Here is a 19,564-nt window from a genome sequence, read left to right on the forward strand (position 1 = left end):
ATTAAAAAAAAATTAAAATTAAAAATTTTTTTAAATTTAAAAAATAAAATAAAAATAAAGTTCCTAATTCTCCTTCCTCCCCACTCCCATCTGTCCTCTGAAGTAACATTAATGGTTTGACATGTACTTTCACTCCTTTCTCTGACATCAACACGTATCTGTTCACATGTTACAAAAAAGGCCTTACTTTTTTGAAAGTATAAAATAATATACTATATAGGGACGCCTGGATGGCTCAGTCGGTTAAGCGTCTGCCTTTGACTCAGGTCATGATCCCAGGATCCTAGGATGGAGTCCTGCATTGGGCTCCTTGCTCAGCAGGGAGTTTGCTTCTCCCTCTCCCTCTGCTGCTCCCCCTGCTTGTGATCTCTTGCTCTCTCTCTGACAAATAAATAAATAAATCTTTAAAAAAAATTAATAATAATAATATACTATATAAACTGTAAGTCACTTTAGAACTTACAAGACATTTGCTCTTTGTCCGTAAGAAGCTATCACATATCTTTCTAGTTCGTATCACATAAATTCACTTTTTAATAGCTGACAGATTCCAGGGTTCTGTAAACACTTGCCTTAATCATAGTTATTCAGGAGGCGCCTGGGTGGCTCAGTCGGTTAAGCATCTGCCTTCAGCTCAGGTCATAATCCTAGGCTCCTGGGATTGAGCCCCACGTCGGATCCCTGCTTAGTGGGGAGATGGCTTCTCCCTCTCCCTCTGCCCCTTCCCGCCTCTCCCACTCGTGCTCTCTCTCTCTCGATCTTTCACTCTCTCAAATAAATAAATAAAATCTTAAAAAAAATCATAGCTATTCAGGATTCTTACAGTGGGTGCTTTAAAAAAACAAATTTTGGGGGCGCCTGGGTGGCTCAGTTGGTTAAGCGACTGCCTTCAGCTCAGGTCATGATCCTGGAGTCCTGGGATCGAGTCCCACATCGGGCTCCCTGCTCAGCAGGGGGTCTGCTTCTCCCTCTGACCCTCTTCCCTCTCGTGCTCTCTCTATCTCATTCTCTCTCTCTCAAATAAATAAATAAAATCTTTAAAAAAAAAATAAAGAAACAAAAAAGAAAAAAAAAGTCCTGGTTGGGGGGAAGGATTTCTAAATCATATTGAACTAGACCCCCACCATCTCTGTCCTGAGCAGGCTTACATGGTCTCCCCACCTCCATGCTGACTGCCAAGCCCATTTCCTGCCAAGCACTTTATAAAATCCAAGCATGCTTCCAGTGCAATAGTAAATAAGTTTAACTTAAACTTTGAAACTTGAGGGGAAAGTTTTCGATATAGTAAGTAAAAATAGCAGATTTCAAGATTTTGTTCACACTGATAGCAACCCTGTAAAACTCTATTTGGGTGGAAGGTAGTATGGAAATATAAAAACCACACGGTAGTGGGGACAGGAGAGCCATTGAGAACTAGGTATATTTTGTACTCCAGCTCCCTCTGTGTTGTCTAGCATGGGAGATAACCTCTCTGATCATCTTTCCTCATTAGTCATTTGAGAATCATAACAACACCTGCCCATGGAGCTCTTTTGAGGACTGATTAAGATGAAACTGGCAGATAGAGTACACAGAATCAGGCTCTGGCAAGCCCTGGCTAAAGTAGCTATGATTGTTATGTCATGTAGTATGGATCAAGTAGGGACGGTAAGGCTAATTTGCCACTTTTACCATCATCTTTTCTCAATTATAAAACAACAACAAAAGGAAAACAAATGATACAAAATATCCCAAAAGGGTAAATCACAGCTTCTTAACATGACAGCCACATTTAACAAACATAAAAAATACAGGATGCCTCGTTATATCTGAATTTCAGATAAACAACCGATAATATTTTGGTGTAAGTATATCCCGTGTAAAATCACATCTCACCTCCCCCCATCCCAAGCTCAAGCCACATTGGCAAACTCTCCGTTCCTGTACATGCCAAGGTTTTTCCTCCCACCTCTGGGCATTAGCACCCAGGGCTCTTCCCGCCTGCTACCCTTCCTCCTTCTCCCACCTCCACCTGGCCAACTCCTACTCAGCTCAGACATCAACTCCTCCAGGAAGTCTCCCCTGACCCCAGCCTGCTCACTCTGATAAAGTCCTGATGCCCCTGATGGGCAGTTGCCATGACAGCAGGAAGACTTGGTCTTGTTCATTCTTGTAGACCCAGTACCCAGCTCATGCCTGCCACCAAATAGATGGTCAACTAAAAAGTCAAATGAATGAATGAATGAATTTCCTCCCAACTCCCACCCTGTTCTCTCCTACCACAAAGCACCCTATCTGCTGCTTCCCAAATTATTTAGGGTCCATTCATTCCCCGTCACAAAGGATGTAATGTGAGTGGTACACACAGGAGGCAGAGTGGCACTGCAGAAACCTGGTGTTCAGGTCACTCGATTGGGAAGCAGAATCACTCTTTTAAGTACAACAGCCCCACCCAATTCCTGGTTGCTGTTATTGGCGCCCAACATTGAGTCCTTACTCTACATGTGAGCAAAGCACTGTACACACATGGGCGTGTTGTTCCTCACCACCACCTATGAGAAGGATGCTATTACAATCCCATTTTATAGATGAGAAAACTGAAGCTCAAAGAGGTTAAGGTCACCTGCTCAGGGTCACACAGCTAAGCTCAAACCCAAGCCCCTCTGATAGGCAAGAGCTTGGTCCTGCCTTTTAAAACAGTACCCCATCTGAAGAAAAGTCCCCCGGGGCGTCTGGGGGTGCAGTCGATTAAGCAACTGACTCTTGGTTTCATCTAGGGTGGTAATCTCAGGGTCTTGAGGTCCAACCCTGTGGTGGGCTCCTCTGGAGTGGAGGAGTCCGCTTGGGTTTCTCTCTCCCTCTCCCACCGCTCCTGCCCCTGACCTCTCTCTTTCTCTCTCAAATAAATAAATAGGGGCACTAGGGTGGCTCAGTCAGGTGAGTGGCCGAATCTTTTTATTTTTTATTTGTTAAATAAGGTTTTCTTCATCTTTTTTCTTAAATATTTATTTATTTGTTTGAGAGAGAGAGAGAGAATGGGCGCACAAGCAGGGGGAGCAGCAGGCAGAGGGAGAAGCAGGCTCTCTGCTGAGCAAGGAGCCCGATGCAGGACTTGATTCCAGGACCCTGGGATCATGACCTGAGCCAAAGGCAGACGCTTAACCAACGGAGCCACCCAGGGGCATCCCCGGCGGCCAACTCTTGATTTCGGCTCAGGTCATGATCTTGATCTTAGGGGTTGAGGGGTGGGGGAAGGATTGAGCTCTGCCCCCCTTGGCTCCAAGCTCAGCAAGGAGTCTGCTTGAGATTCTCTCTCTCCCTCTGTCCCTCTCCCTGCTCGCATGTGCATGCACTCTCTCAAAGAAGTAAAATCTTTTTTAAATCAATCAATCAATCCCTTTTTTTTTAATTAAGAAAAGTCCCCCAACATGATATTCTCTAGAGCAAAGGCCATGCCTTGGTGGGAAGAGGCTTCCTCACTACCCACCTCCCCTCATTTTGCCATCTAACGGACCCAGGCTGAGCCAGACACCCTGAGCCCAAGAGAAGCCACACCCTCCATTGTCATTCAGTCGACAGTTGCTGACACCATTGAGGTCAGTGTGGTGGGCACCATGCTGGTGAACAGCACAGTGGTAGTCCCTGGCCCTGGAAGACCATGGACAAGGGAGAACATAAGGGAATACTCAGAGAAGGGTTGGATCTGGGCAAGGAGACGTGCAGTCTGCTTTGCGAAGTCATAACAGGGAAACTGAGTGCTCTGGTTTGTGGGGCCAAGGAAGGGACTTTGCCTATGCTGTTCCCTCTGCCTGGAAAGCCATGTTTCAGCACCAGCTCCAATGTTGCTCCCAGTGCGACTTCCTCTGATTGCTCTTTCTTTCTTTCTTTTTTAAAGATTTTATTTGTAGGGGCACCTGGGTGGCTCAGTAGGTTAAGCATCTGACTTCGGCTCAAGTGGTGATCTTGGGGTCCTGGGATGTCGGGCTCCCGCTCAGCAGGGAGTCTGCTTCTTTCTCTCCCTCTGCCCCTCCCCCACTCATGCTCTTTCTCTCTCAAATAAATAATGATTTTATTTTATTTTATTTTTTAAAGATTTTATTTATTTATTTGAGAGAGAGAATGAGATAGAGAGAGAGCATGAGAGGGGAGAGGGTCAGAGGGAGAAGCAGACTCCCCGCTGAGCAGGGAGCCCGATGCGGGACTCGATCCCGGGACTCCAGGATCATGACCTGAGCCGAAGGCAGTCGCCTAACCAACTGAGCCACCCAGGTGCCCAATAAATAACGTTTTTAAAGATTTTATTTTATTTGAGAGAGACAAAGAGAGCAGGAGGAGGGGCTGAGGGAGAGGGAGAGAATCCCAAGCAGACTCCATGCCCAGCACGGAGCCCCAGGAAAGGCCCGATGAGTCAGGTGCCCAACCCACTGTGCCATCCAGGCACCCCAAAGATTTTATTTTTTTAAGTAATCTCCACACCCAACATGGGACTCAAATTTGCAACCCCAAATCAAGAGTCACATGCTTTACCGACTGAGCTAGCCTGGTGCTCCTGATTGCTCTCACATAGCTGCCCTTCACTCTCCATCCTCGCTCCCTATCCCCTTCCCAGGTCTTGCACCATCTTCGAAGACCTTATTGAGTATGTGCTTCTTTGCTCACCTCTCTCTCCCTCACTAGAATGAGTACTCTGTGCAAGCCACCATCATCCACTCTTCACTGCTGCCGAAAGTGCCTAGGATGGGGACAGGCATCTGTACAGTCCTTGCTGTTTGGAGCACTCGTGAACTGGAGTGAGAGGTAAGGTGAGGCCAGGCAGGGGAGAAGCACATACAAATTCCTGAAGGGGGAGAGGGCTTTCTGAAACACCCAGAGGAGGCTGGCAGAGCAGGTGCCAAGCACATGGGACCATGGGATGTGATAAGAACCAAGAGACAGGGAGCACTGTGAGCCCAGGGCAGCGGCAGGCGTCTTGAACATACTTGCACTAGAAGCGTGTGGGGGAGTCTGCTCCCCCAGCGACCCAGGGAAGCTGCAGGGAAGGCAAGACAGCCCTGGAACCCAGCTGAAGGCAGTGACACTGTCACCAGGCACACTGGCCAAGAAGGGGGAGAAGTTTACAGACATTCTGCTAAGTGGAAGAAGGAAGATGTAGAACACTATGAATGATGTAATCACATTGATGGTTTTTTAAACATTGTGTTTCCATTCTATCTATGCTTGTAAATCCCTAAAGTATGGGGCACCTGGGTGGCTCAGTCAGTTGAGGGGCTAACTCTTGATTTCAGCTCAGGTCATGATCTCAGGGTCCTAGGATGGAGCCCCACCTCGAGCCCCACTTGAGGCTCCAAGCTCAGCAGGGAGTCTTCTCCAGGATTCTCTCTCCCTCTGCCCCTCCGCCACCATGCACATGCACTTTCTCTCTCTCCTCTCTCTCCCTCTCCCTAAAATAAATAAATAATCTTAAAAAAAGAAATCCCTGGGGCGCCTGGGTGGCTCAGCCGTTAAGCGTCTGCCTTCGGCTCAGGTCGTGGGGATCGAGCCCGGCATCGGGCTCCCTGCTCAGCGGGAAGCCTGCTTCTCCCTCTCCCACTCCCCCTGCTTATGTTCCCTCTCACACTGTGTCGCTCTCTGTCAAATAAATAAATAAATTAAATAAAATAAAAAAGATTAAAAAAAGAAATCCCTACAGAAAGCTGGGGCAGGGGCGCCCGGGTGGCTCAGCTGGTTAAGCGACCGCCTTCGGCTCAGGTCATGATCCTGGAGTTCCGGGATCGAGTCCCGCATCGGGCTCCCTGCTCAGCAGGGAGTCTGCTTCTCCCTCTGACCCTCTTCCCTCTCGTGCTCTCTATCTCTCATTCTCTCTCTCTCAAATAAATGAATAAAATCTTTAAAAAAAAAAACATTATGAAATAAAGAAAAAGAAAGATTTCAGTGAGGCCTCCCTTTCTTGGAAAACTCTGCCTGTGTCCTACTTGGTTGCAAGCCCACTCAGGTCCTTCTGATTAACCTCCCGTTAAGCCCTTTGGCTTCTTGGTTGCTTCCACCATTAGACTGGCGGGGTCTATTCTGGGGTCTTTCTGCAGGGCACTCTGACCGCTGTGCCTGATCAGTGGCTGGCCCCACAGAATGGATGGGTGAAGGAGGCCCAGTCATGGCTCTGTGATGAGCAAGGTGGAAATGAACGTTGGTGGGCCCGTGCTTCTGGGGAAAGCCCGAGGAAAGGTCGGACCTGGATCCAAATCCTAGCTGTTAACAGTGACCAGCCAGCTGCCCTAGTACAGACCTCTATTAGCCTTAATTTCCCCACCTGTAAAATGGGGCTGATAGCTGTATCTGCCCCCATTGGCTTGGGAAGGGGAGGCAGAAGCCCCACAGAGCCTCAGCAGATGAGGAGAGGGGGAAAAGTGGGCAGAGAAAGTATCCCAGGGCAAAGGTGGGCATAAGGTGAGGTAATTTCCTTAGTGAGGTTCCTCTCTGGCAGCTGAGGGGGGCAGGAGCTGAGAGGGCGTTCTCCTTCTGAATCTCAGCAGGGAACAGGGTCCTGGAGCACTGGGAACCTCCTGGGGGCGCTGCCTGAGTAGCAAGAGGTGTAGCAGTGGACCAAGGCTGCCCTGTGGGGAGGGCTTGGAATTTCCAAATTCCAACTTTGCAGTTTTCTTTTGGGGAGCCTTCCCTCATCATCAGGTTCAGTGAGGCTTCCTGGAGCAGTGGGGGAGGGGGCCAGCTCCCTCATGGCCAGTACACGGAAGCCCCTGGGCGGCGACAGCAGCCTCTGGTCACAGTCACGAGGGAGGCTGGGCCCAGTGACTCTTATCTTGCATGACCTTGTGGATACTGACCACTCCCTCCTTCTAGAAAATGCGGCCCCCTGCCCCCTCTGAGGCCTCTTTCTCCTTAAATTCCCATGGTTCTGGGGTGGGGCCTCAGTGCCCAATTCTTCCCCTTGGCCCACCACCCTGGGGTGCTTTGCTGGCCTCAGCTCCCAACCACCTTCCCTCTGCCTCCCCCTGGAGACCCTTGGGCACTTCTGGCTCAGCAGGTTTGTGCCTGCCCCACTGTCCCCTCCCTTCCCGAAGCTGAAGCTCTGAAGAGCACCCTGTTGCCCAAGCCTTAACTACTGGCCACTCCCCGGCACCTCCTGCCCTCCCCCCACCCACCCACCCACCGGCTCTACCAATTTGAATTCCTGACTATTCCTCCCTATACTCACCTCCCTAGACCCAGGCCCTGCCCCCAGGCTGGGGGGAAGGAATCCTTCAGATAAGGGCAAGGGGCAAAGGGACACACCTGGGCTCAGACCCCGGCTCTGTTACCAACCGAATGACCTTGATGAATGACCTCCTCTCTCTGAGCCTGAGTTTCTCCATCTGTAAAAGGGAGAAATAATTACACCATCTGCATAGGGTTGCCGAGAGCAGGACAGCAGGACGTGAGCTAAGGCACATGGTGAGGGCCCATAAAGGTCAATTCTTATTGGGAAGCACCCATGGATAGCCCCAGGCCAACACTTTCTTGAGCCGGTCTTGGTTACAGGCCAGTTGGTGCCCCTGTCCTAAATTTAGGAATGTGCTGGCCCACAGACCCTGATGCCAACTCCACACCGGGTCCAGATGCTGGTGTTGAGGGTGCAACATGCAGTTAGACCCAGGCTGATGGGAGAGGCAGTGAAATGAATGGGTAATTTACTCATTTACAGGGATTATGGGGTGGGGGGGCTGTTCAGGCACCTGGGAGGGGCAGCTAAATCCAGTGCCGGTGGGGCGGGTTGGAGAAGCTGCCCCGGGAGACAGGATAGAGGGCACTTTTGAAGGACACCTTGGAGTGAGCTGGCCGAAGGGGCAGAGCAGCCCAGCCGGGAAGGCCAATTCTAGGGAAAAGGAAGTTGAGGCTGAGAATCAAAAAACTGCCTGAGGTTTCCCAACTGGAAGTGGGCGATCCAGGATTCGGATTCAGCCCCCACCCCACTCTCAGGCTGAGCAAGAGGGGCCAAGCCCCAGAGAGGGCACTGTCTAGCCAAGGGGTGTGGCTAGTGCAGTCCCCCAGGCTAAGGTCAATGTCCTAGAGGTCCAGCTAGGCGGGCACAGCCTGCCAGGTGGTCATTTACCAGAGGATTTTAAGGGAGATTACCTGGGGGTTCAGGGCACAATGGGGCACACGGGCCTATAGCCAGGTATCAGACACCAGGGCTTTTTTTTTTTTTTTAAAGACTTTATTTATTTATTTATTTGAGAGAGAGAATGAGAGAGAGAGAGAGCATGAGAGGGGGGAGGGTCAGAGGGAGAAGAAGACTCCCCGCCGAGCAGGGACCCCGATGCGGGACTCGATCCCGGGACTCCAGGATCATGACCCGAGCCCAAGGCAGTCGCTTAACCAACTGAGCCACCCAGGCGCCCAAGACACCAGGGCTTTTGAGAGAGGGGGGACCTGCAAATACAGAGCATTGCAGCCCAGAATAGACCCACTGTAGCCCCCACCCACCTCCTGGGACAGTGGCAAGTGGGGCTGCGCCCGGAGACTGGCTGCCCCTGGGGAGCCTGGGGAGCTGTCAGTAGCGCCCCCATGGCCCCAGGAACCTCTGTGCCCAGGTTCCTGGAGCCAGCTCCACCTAGTTTCACAAGACCAGGGTTGGCCCAGTGTGTTCTACAGGCCCCCACCCATCCAACTTCCACTGGGGTGAGACAGGCACGGGAGGGCGTGACGAAAAGGTGGAATGAGCTTAAGATGGGCCTCGGAAGTATCTCTGAGGTTTTTTTTTATTGTGTCCCGATATTTTGAAACATGCACAGTGGAAAAGGGCAAGAGGGGCAGGTCACCGAAAGGTAGAGGGGGGACGGATTGGCTCTAGCCGGATGGGGGTCCCTATGGCAGGTGGGCCTTGGAAAAGGCTGGAAGGGGTCCCTTGGGCATCTTCATTCTGTTTTTGTGGCAACTGTTTTTCTCTTGCCACTGGTCTCTCTTCTCATTTGTGAATCGGGGTAACCCATACCAATATTGTGGGGAGCAGGAGCAGGAAACAAGGTCCCTGATGAGAAATAACCAAAGGCCGAAAGCCTTTCCTCCGTGGGAGGAGGGCTGGTGAGGTGCCGAGACTTGCCCTGACCAGAGGCCCCTGGGCAGAAGTGGACAGCACCAGGACAGGCTTGGTGACCCTTATTCCAGAACTCTTCAGGCTCTTCGGATGCTGCCCCTTTGCCCACTCCATGGGCTCCTCTGCCCTCTGGCCAGCTGGGCTTCCCACCCCCCAGCCCCTCCTGGGCAGGCCTGGACAGGCTTCGGGCCTCCAAGTGGTCTGGTCAGTTGGGGAGGGGCCCCAGTACGGGCCACAACCAGGCACCTGCTCCTTCCTAGCCTGCCCACCTCGCTAGACCTGCATGGTGTCACTGTGCCTCTGCTCAAAGTCTTCAGGTTCTTGGTGCCCTGGCGGGAAGCAAGCTGGACCCAGACCCAGCAGCCCCTGCCACCTGTGTCCTTACCAGCTTTTTTGGTCCTCCTTGGGGTCCTGACCCTCGGCTGAGTGCTCTGTACGTATGACCTGCTCAATATAACATCCTGCCCCACCCCCGGCCCTGCCAAAGGTGAAGAACCAGGTTCAGAGCAGCCTCCCAGCTGTCCACTGGCAGGCCAGGGTTCGGACCTAGCTGGCTGGGTTCTGCAGGCCAGTGGCTCCACCACTCGTGGTCCTGCCTCCTCTAGAGCACCAGGCCTCGTGCTTCTTCTTTTAAATTTTAGATGTTTTTCTTTTTTGTTTTTAAGATTTTATTTGTTTATTTGAGAGAGAGAGAATAAGAGATAGAGAGCGTGAGAGGGGGGAAGTTCAGAGGGAGAAGCAGACTCCCCGCCGAGCTCAGGGAGCCTGACGCGGGACTCGATCCCGGGACTCCAGGATCATGACCCGAGCCGAAGGCAGTCGCCTAACCAACTGAGCCAACCAGGTGCCCAGGCCTCGTGCCTCTTTACTCTTTCACTCAAACTTCCCATGGCCTCGAGGAAACCATGATTTGCAGGAACAGCCCTGGAAGAAGAGTTCTGAAGAGCGGGGCTTCCCTGTAGCTGGGTGTCAGACTTGCCAGGCCTGCTGTGGATCCGGGGTGCCCAGAAGGATAACCACTGTAGGTAGGGAGGAGGGCCTCCTCAGGGTGTTTTGGTGACAGGGGAGGGAGAGAACAGGGATGGGTAGGGCCTGAAACCCAGGCCTGCAGGGTCAAAGAGACGTTTCTGCTTACCCTGAAAAGACAGGTGTGGACCCAGGCAGCTCTGCCCTGGTGCACAGTCCCTGGGGAGCAACCCTTGGTGCACCCAGGCTGCCCCCTGGTGGCGGCGGCGGGAAGCTCCCAGGGACTTGGAAGCCCTTCCAGGAGAGGGAGGGGCCCCCACCAGCGGGTAGGTACCTATCCCCAATCTCTTTCCCCTGCCTGTGCCCCTGCTCCCTGAGTGTCCCCAAATATTCAATCATTCATTGTTCTCATGCCTCAGGGCCTTTGCTTCTGCTGTTGCCACTGATGAGGATCCCCTCCTTCTCACCTACCCCAGTGTCCCAGGGTCAGAATTAGCAAAGATAGCCTCGGCAGCTCAGGGTCAACATCTTCCACTATTCTAATGGATCTAGCCAGTGTGTGGTACAAATGCCTGGAGCCCAGCACAGAGGCCACATAACAGAGGAGGGTCAAAACCTGCTTGTTCATAAAATCTTTTAAAAAGGGGGGGGGCGTGCCTGGGTAGCTCAGTCCTTAAGCATCTGCCTTCGGCTCAGGTTGTGATCCCAGGGTCCTGGGATCGAGCCCTGCATTGGGCTCCTTGCTCCACGGGAAGCCTGCTTCTCCCTCTCCCGCTCCCCCTGCTGTGTTCCCTCCTTGGCTGTGTATCTCTCTGTCACATAAATAAAATCTTAAAAAAAAAAAAGTGACGGAACAATATGGTTAGCATAATTCTCACTGGGTTCTTACGGAATTACAGTCATTGTCTTTAAATTTGAAAGTAGGTGGATTGAAGTTTCTCTTTTCTTGCTGAACTGCTGTTGCCCTTCCAATGTGTGGAAAACATTCTTGTCCCTACCCCCTCAGTCCATGGGCAGCCCCCCCCCCAGCCTCCCAACTTGTGTCCAGGAGCTGGGAGGGGCCAGGCTCGCCTCCCTTGCAGGAGCGGTTTTCTTGTTCATTGTCCTCAGGCTCCATTTGGGGTTGTGCGCTCACAGGCACCTGACAGTTTGAAACACTGTGAGAGCTGAGAAGAGAGATTTACACACCCATGTCCATAGCAGCATTATTCACAATAGCCAAGAAAGTGGAACCAACCCAAGTGTCCACTGATGGATGAATGGGTAAACAAAATGTGGTCTATCCATCCAGGGGAATATTACTCGGCCTTAAAGAGGAAGGATGATTTGATACCTGCTACAACAAGGCTGAACCCTGAGGACCTTATCATGCTCAGTGAAATAAGCTAGACACAAAAAGACAAATTTACTGTGTGAGTCCACTTATAGGAGATCCCTAGAGTAGTCAAATTCAGAGACAGAAAGTAGATCGAAGGTTATTAGGGGCTGAGGGAAGAGGTATGGGGAGTTGTTTAATGGGTACAGAGTTTCAGTTTTGCGAGATGAAAAGAACTTGGGAAATTGGTTGCACTTAACATTACTGAATTATACACTTAAAAATGGTAAAGATGGGCGGTGCCTGGCCGGCTCAGTGGGTAGAGCCTGCAACTCTTGATCTCAGGCTTGTTGAGTTCCAGCCCCGAGTTGGGTGTAGAGATTGCTTAAAAATAAAAAAATCTTTAAAAAATGGTTGAGGGACACCTGGGTGGCTCAGTTGGTTAAGCGCCTGCCTTCCGCTCGGGTCATGATCCCAGGGTCCTGGGCTCGAGCCCCACGTTGGGCTCCCTGCTCTGCGGGGAGTCTGCTTCTCCCTCTCCCTCTGCCCCACCCTACCGATCATGCTCTATCTCTCTCACTCTCTCAAATAAATAAAATTTTTTTAAATAATAAAATCTTTTAAAAAATGGTTGAGTAGGGTGCCTGGGTGGCTCAGTTGGTTAAGCAACTGCCTTCGGCTCAGGTCATGATCCTGGAGTCCCAGGATCGAGTCCCGCATCGGGCTCCCTGCTCGGCAGGGAGTCTGCTTCTCCCTCTGACCCTCACCCCCATGTGCTCTCTCTCTCTCTCATTCTCTCTCTCAAATAAAATAAATAAAATCTTTAAAAAAAAATAAAAAATAAAAAATGGTTGAGTAAGGAACAATTTCTTTCCCAGACTTAGGCCAGAAGCCTTCCACGCACGAGAGTGGTGTGTGTGTGCACACCACAGCTGCAGCACTAGCCCCCCCCCCGTGTTTTGTGAGGATAAGGCAGCAACCCGCCCTCCGCCCAGGTCTCCTGCCTTCAGCCTCAGGGCCAGCTTGGTGGAACCCTCTGGACCCAAGTCCCCAGTTCCCCAAGGAAACTAAATGCTAGTGGCTTCCATCCTTCTGCCTGCCTGGGAATGCTTCTGGTCATTTCCTCCTGCACCCAGGAAGGCCGTGCCCTTCCTTTGACATCATCGTTGGACTCAGGGAAACAAAGGAGCATCAGACAGAGGCAGAAATGGATAAGACCACCTTTCATTCCCACTCTCCCAGAGGGGGAGCCCAGAAGACTGTGGGAGGAAGCAGCTCTGCAGCTGTGTAACCTGACAAGAGGGGGCCCCCTGAGCCTCCGAGGCTCTTCTGTAAGATGGGGAAATATGGAAACGCCCTCCCAGGGAGATGCACTGAGGAAAGGGGACAGGGACTAATGCCATGCAGAGTGGGATCCCCATTTGGGAGATGCTGATCCTCACTAAGCCTGTGGGGCCCTGCTTCTACCCTGGCTCTTGGCCGACCCCTTGGTAGCCCTGCTGGAAGACCCTAAGCTGAGCCCCCCTAAAGAGGAAGGAGGTGCCCTCCCCAGCTGAGAATGCATGTCTGCTGTCATTGCAGGATCCCTAGACAGAAGGGGGAGGGGGACAGGCATGTTTGTGTTTCTCTTGGTTGTACTTTTACTTCTAAAGTATTATTTTTCTTTTTTCTATGAACATTTTAATGAGGGGTTGAACAAAAGATAGAAAAATAACATTCTGGTCACTTTTTTTTTTTTTAAGAGGCACGCTTTTCTTGAGACTTTCATACAAGGCAATGGATGAGGAAACTCCTAAAGAAACTCCTAGAGAAAACGCATACTGAGCACAGAAAAAGGCACTTCTCCAAACACCGTCATGGTCACTGACAACTCCAAAACAGCCTGTTGGACCCTCACGGGCTGCTTGTTCTGTTTTCTTTGGGGCAACAGCTCAGTTCAGACTTAAGCCCTGCTCCTCTCAGAGGCTAGGGACACCCAGGGACTGCTGTCAGTTTGCCACAATGATGCTTGGAGCAAGTGCTCACTCACGGAGGTGAGGAGGGGTGCTGGAGCTAGGGTCCCAGTGCTTGCTTCTCCTCTGGCGGGACGTGGGTGGCCAGGGGCCACCACCCCGGCGGGAGCCTTGCTCACTCTCCATGGAGGGAAAGGTGATCCAGCAGGTGGGCTGGGACCAGGCCCCTGTGACCACCTGACTCCCCATAATAGAATCCCTTGTCATCCACAGGCCCGTAGACTGTGACCACATCCCCTGCCCTCAGTGACAGCTTGTCCTTCACCTGGCCTCCTGCTCGCCCATCCTTGGGGTCATAGTCCAAAGCTGCCATCATGGTTGTTGGAGTCCACAGTGATGACATCCTGGGGTTTCCTTGGGGCATAGGAAAGGAGCCCTGGGGGCTGGTGAGGCCCCCAAATTCATCTAAGTGGGCCACAGGGGGCAGGTACCCTTGCACTGGCAAATGCCACCTCCCATCAATCTGCTCTGTGTCCACCTTCACCTCAGCCACCAGGTGCCCAGGTATGTTGCCCACTTGCCCATTGCATTCGCCATGGTAGAAGCCACAGGGGTCCTGAGAGCCCCACACTCTCAGCAACTGCCCTTTCTGGAAGGCCAGCTTCTCCTCTGCAACCTCGGGGCTGGCAGACATCACCAGAGGGTCGTAATCAAAGAGGGCCACAAAGACCCTGACCACAGTGTCCACCCCTGTCCCCAGTGGCGATGGGCCACCCCTGGGCATCTTAATGACTTTGCTGGATGGAGCTGGACAAAGTGCAGGGCTGGACTCTGGGAGCTGGCACATTCTCTTGCCCCCCAGAGCCTGACCTCTCCCATTCTGGGTCCTAAACTCCTTTCTCTGCGCTCGCCTCTTTGTGCCCCATGGACTAAAGCACACCGCCGCCTCCTCCTGCAAAGTGTCATGGAAGTCGGACACAGACATTTGGCTGGTGTCCAGCTGGGGAGGGACCAGCACTTGGGTATCTTGCTTTTGCCTAAGGACCTTCTCAAGGGCAGCCTTTCCCTGATAAGATTCTTTGTTGAGCCCTCGCTCCGGAAACAGATGGATGACTCCCGAAGCAGGGCTTTGTCTGGGGCCCATGTGCCAGTAGTGGTCTTCTCCCCTTGACTGGTCACTGGGCAGAGGGGGTGTGTGGTTGGGGGAACTCTGCTGAAAGAGCAGGTCCTTTCTGCAGACCTCTTTGGCGTCAGTAGGCCCCTGGGCTTGGCTGCCACATCCTGCACTTGCACATTCTCTTTCTGGACTCAGTTTGGACATTGGGGATTGCCTCCTTGGGGGTTCTTCAGGGAAGGCTTCTAGAAACTCGGCCTGGGGCTCTCCGCAGCTTCCAGGAGTGTGGGGGCCGGTTGTGGCACTCAGGGGAGCCAGCGCCAGCCTCTGAGAACAGATGGGGACAGTGACTCTGCAGGTAGATGGGTCACCACAGGGGTAGCTAAAGGAAGTCTCTGGCAATTGGTGACAGGTGAAACAGTCCTGAGGGATCTGGGCTGGCACCGAATCCAGGGACTCACCACAAAGCGACATGGTTCTCACAGAGACATTCTGGCACATCAGGGGCAGCTGGAGCTGGGAATATTCCAACAGGGTGCTCCCAGCAGTGGCATCAGCAACCTCTGCAACCTTGAGCCCATCAGCATACACCGCGTAGCCCGTGACCTGGACTCCATTGGAGGACCCAGCAGAGTCAATGGTTACAGGGAGCCAGCTGACCACCAGGAGGCCTGGTGAGGCATGGCGCTCCACCAGCACATCCAGTGGAGGGTCAGGGGGTCCTGCCAGGGGTGTGTCAAAGGTGAGGGTAGAGGACGTTTCCCAGTGCACCTGCAGTGAATCCCACAACAGCTGCACCTCCACGCGGGCCTGGTACCGTGTTCCAGGATGCAGGCCGTGGAAGGTGTAGCAGCTCACGCCTGCGGGGGTCAGGGCGTGCTCCTGGCCATTGAGATACACCACGTGGAGGTGGCTGCTGCTGTAGACCCAGGCAATCTTGGCCGATGTGGCCGCAACACTTTGCAGGTGTAGTTGCATGGGGGCCGTGCAAAGAGCCCCTCTGGCCCCTAGAAAGGGTCTGGAGAAGCCCTTCTCCTTCACACACTGCAGTGCACCCAGCCAGCTGTCTTCTGTCTTGGCATCTGAGATCTCCATGGCCACTTCTGCCTTGGAGCCTGCTCCCACCATCTGGCATGGCCCCTTGTCCATATCTCCCTGGGCTTTCCCAGGCAAGAAGCCGTGCCCAGTGTCTTCCTTTGGACACTTGCCCTGTCCAGATGGGAGTTGAGTGGGGCCAAAGTCAGGGGATCTGAGGAGCGGGCAGTCCAGGATGTCACTGTCTGCAACCTGCTCCACCAGGTTGGAGGGCACCAGCCCTCGTCGGCCGTCCTCAAGCTCCCCTTCATAAAAGCCGTCTTCATCCATGTCCCCGAAGATATACACATAATCCCCAGCTGTGAGGGGTAGCTCACTCTCAGGGTGCTCATTAGGCCCCTTAAAAGGATTGTAGCTATACCGAGCCAGAAAGATCTTGAGCTTGGGGGCCAGGGGGGCCTCTGAGCCCCCCACTTCCAAGGTGGAGTACACACTGTCAGGCTCCAGATCCTCCACCTTGCTGGCTGTGTCCACGTCCAGAGCAGGACAAGAGTGCACGGTGGCCCACATGGACTCCACCTCAGAGGAAGAGTTCGACTGGGAGCTAGTTTTCTTGGCTTGGTCCCTGGAGTCCAGAGGTCGACTGGCTGGGAGGACTCTGTCAGGCACTTGAGCGGCACTGGCTGGCTTGCCGATGGCAACTGGACTTTCCGGCTGAGAAGCTTCCTGATTCTCCCGATTGTCTCTGCCGGTCTGTGAAGATGCTTGGCCTGCAGGCTCCGGCTGGAACTCGGTCCTTCCACTATCTCTAACCTGAGACCCGGGGGTTTGGGGGGCCTCCTGGGGTTCCTGCGGAGGGTAGGCAGGCTGACACTGCCGCGCTAGCATCTCCTCCCGGGCAGCCTGCAGATCGTGCAGGGCCTTCTGCAGGTCGTGGTGCAGCTGTTGCTGCCTGTCCTGCCCGCGAGCTGCCTGCTGCAGCAGCTGCTCGGCCAGTAGGCCGGCGGCGTCGCGCTCCTGGCACGCGCGGCCCAGCTGCCCGCGCACATCGTCGTTCTCGGCCGCCACCTTCCGCGTCCAGTCGGCCTGGGCCTGCAACCGCGCGTTCTCCTGAGCCAGCCAGGCTCCCTCGCGGAGCGCCGCCTGCAGCTGCGCCTCAGCCTCGTCGCCGCGCCGCCGCGCCGCCGCCGCCTGGGCGCCCAGCTCCTCGCACTCCCGCCGCCGCGCGCCCAGCTCGAGCTCCAGGGCCTGCACCTGACGCCGCGCCTCCTCGCTGGGTGCGCCCTGGAAGTCCGCCTCCGCTCGGGCGCTGCTGGCGGCCTGCTGCTGCGTCAACTGTCTCTGCAGGCGCAGCACCTCCCGCTGGGACTCGCGCTGCAGCCGGTCCAACTCGCGGATGTTGAGCCACTGGGCTTGGGCGGCACCCCCGCCAGCGTGCGGGACGCTGCCGAAGCCCGAGGCGACGCGCGCCTGCAGCAAGTGGCACTCCTGCCGCAGCTCTTCTATCTGCTTGTCCTTGGCCAGCAGCGCGCTCGCCTGCTCGGACAAGTCCCGGGCGCGCTGGCGGGAAAAGGCCTGGCACAGCTCCAGGCCAGCGCGGCTCTCGCCCGGCACAGGCGCGCTCACAGCCCGCAGGTTGGTTTCTTGCAGCTTTCGGGCTCTGTCCTCTAGGCGCCGCGCGAGGCCCGTAAGCTTCGCTTGCTTCACCTTGAGCCGCTTCACCTTCTCGTCGGACTTGTCCTGGAAGCCCGCGCGCCGCAGCTGCGTGTTCTCCTCCCGGAGGCCAGAGCAGCGGCGCGCCAGCGCCTGCAACGCCTCGGACAGTTCCGAGTTCTGCTTCACCAGCTCCTGGTAGTCCAGACCCGGCGGCGAGGGGCTCAGGGCTTCGCAGGGCTGGCTCCCGGAGTCTTCTGGCGTATCGCTGGGTTTCTTGTGCTCCGATGGCGGCGGCGGGGGACTCGGGGAGCCTAAGATGGAGGCGTCCGGCGTGGAGGCCCGCTCCTCGGATTCGGGGGCCTTGGGGCAAATGAGGGTGCTGTCGAGCGAGCGGCTACGCGCTGATGCCAAGGAGTCGAGAGAGCTGGCGCGCGTGTGGAGCAGCCTGTTTAGGGAGGTGGAGCACCCGGCCCGCACCACGTCCAGGGAGCGGGAGCGCAGGCGGACGCCAGCGCTCAGGCTGTCAGCATTCAGGGATTCGAGTCTACAGACGGACTTTGGGGGCCCGCGGGAGTCGTCGGCGGTATGGGGGGGCGGCCCTTCCGAAGAGTGAACGGCTTGGGGGTCGAGGGAGCCGGGCAAAGCGGGATGCCAGCGGAAGTGCTCTAGGATGTACTTGAGGAAGAGCTGGCGCTCCACGTCGAGCGCCGCCTGCAGGTGCCGGATGCGCGAAGCCTGCTCGCCGTCGGTTTCCCAGCGAAGCTGTGCCAGCACTTCCTGCAGGCGGCAGCGGCACTGAGCAGCAGCGACCTCGGGCGCCCCCGCGCGGCCACAGTAGCCACGGTTCACCAACTCCTCGGCCAGCTGGCGCTGCAGCTCCCGGGCCTGGCGCATGACGCCGTCGCGCTCGCGGTGCAGCAGCTGCCGCAGCTGCCGCATCTCGGCCTCCTTCCAGCGCAGCAGCTGCCGGATCTCGGCCTCCCGCTCCCGCAGCACGTCCTCCTGCAGCTGCCGCAGCTCCCGGCCGCGCTGAGCCTCCCACTTGGAGCGCAGATGGTCCACCAGCTGCTGCCGCTCCCGCTCGGCCGCCTCCCGCAGCTGGCGCGCCTGCGACGCGAAGCGCTGCCTCTCTGCCCGCCCGCGCGCCCGCTCAGTCTCCAGCTCGACCCGCAGCTTCTCCAGCTCCCGCCTTTGCTCCTCCAGGACCGCCGCGGACGGACCCGGACTACCCGGCTTCTTGGGTGTCGCGCGGCCGCCTCCCGAAGGGCTGGGCGAGTCTTTGGTCATGGTGGCCACAGCCCGGCCAGACACCTGACTTCGCCTGGTCCAGGCCGCTGCTGGCCAACGGCCACCGCCCCCGGTGCGGCCAACCGCCCCGCGCGCCCCTTCCGGCGCCCCCGGGGGGTCTCCGCGAGCCCCTTCCGCCTCTGAGAGCCTTCCCCCACCCTCTGCCGCGGTTGCACTAGCCTGAGCTCCTCTCCTGGCTGCCTACGCGGGGGCTGGGCTCCAGACACCCTTGCTCAACGCAGCCCATGTCCTTTCTGGGATGCCCGGGGGTCTCTCTGATCCCAGGCCCTTCCCTGTTTCTGGTGTCATGTCCTTTGTGACTCACCGCGGATACTCTCCCAGGCACTGTACAATACCTTTCAGGCCAACTTGTACCGGGGCAAGCCCCGGCCACTGCTCTGGACCTGGAGGGAGGAGCTCCATGTGTGGGTCAAGGTCAGGATGGGGTGTGAGCAGATCCCGCCTGGCCCTGGCACGGGTTCAGGTGGCCTGTTTTGTCTAAGTGTCTGGGAACCACAACAGAATACCCCCGACCTTGGAGGTGAGCCCCGAACACCTGCTAAGGGAGGGTGCATCTGGTGTCTGCACCCCAAGATGCCTACCCTTTTAAGGACCCCTGAGGAGCTGGGCACTTGCATGCATTATCTATTTAAACTTACTATGCCCGGGGCGCCTGGGTGGCTCAGTCGGTTAAGCGACTGCCTTCGGCTCAGGTCGTGATCCTGGAGTCCAGGATCGAGTCCCGCATCGGGCTCCCTGCTCGGCAGGGAGTCTGCTTCTCCCTCTTGACTCTATCCCCTCTCATGTGCGCTCTCTTTCTCTCTCTCAATCTCTCTCTCAAATAAATAAATAAAATCTTAAAAAAAATAGATAAACTTACTATGCCCATTTTACAGATGAGACGTCTTTTTTTTTTTTTTTTTTTTTACACAGATGAGAAGTCTTAGGCACATAGTCTGGGCATGGTGCCAGCTAAGATAAAACGAGAAGGCCTCCTTGGAGAACCGAAGCCCTGGCCTGTTTTCTTGGTTCATTTTTATGATCATCTTGCAAGGACACTCTGAGAGATAAGGACCTCTTCATGGTCACACTGCCCAGAAGTACCTTAGTGGGGAGTCAAACCTGGAAAATTCTGCCTCCAGAGTCCGTGGGCACTCTGACTCCATTTGCCC

At 55.0% G+C, this 19,564-nt stretch overlaps 1 protein-coding gene across 1 annotated transcript; it reads right to left on the reverse strand.

Moving 5' to 3' along the window:
- Window positions 1–12,989: 12,989 nt before the first annotated feature.
- Window positions 12,990–18,546, reverse strand: LOC112812495 (RIMS-binding protein 3A-like). Its single transcript, XM_025857285.2, has one exon. It carries the CDS (start codon window positions 18,390–18,392, stop codon window positions 13,476–13,478), a length of 4,917 nt encoding a protein of 1,638 aa, XP_025713070.1. The 5' UTR covers window positions 18,393–18,546; the 3' UTR covers window positions 12,990–13,475.
- Window positions 18,547–19,564: the final 1,018 nt, after the last annotated feature.

This window comes from Callorhinus ursinus, unplaced genomic scaffold (assembly GCF_003265705.2).
Source record: "Callorhinus ursinus isolate GAN/ISIS: 27379988/994484 unplaced genomic scaffold, GSC_fseal_2.0 scaffold110, whole genome shotgun sequence".
Taxonomy (NCBI): Eukaryota; Metazoa; Chordata; class Mammalia; order Carnivora; family Otariidae; genus Callorhinus; species Callorhinus ursinus.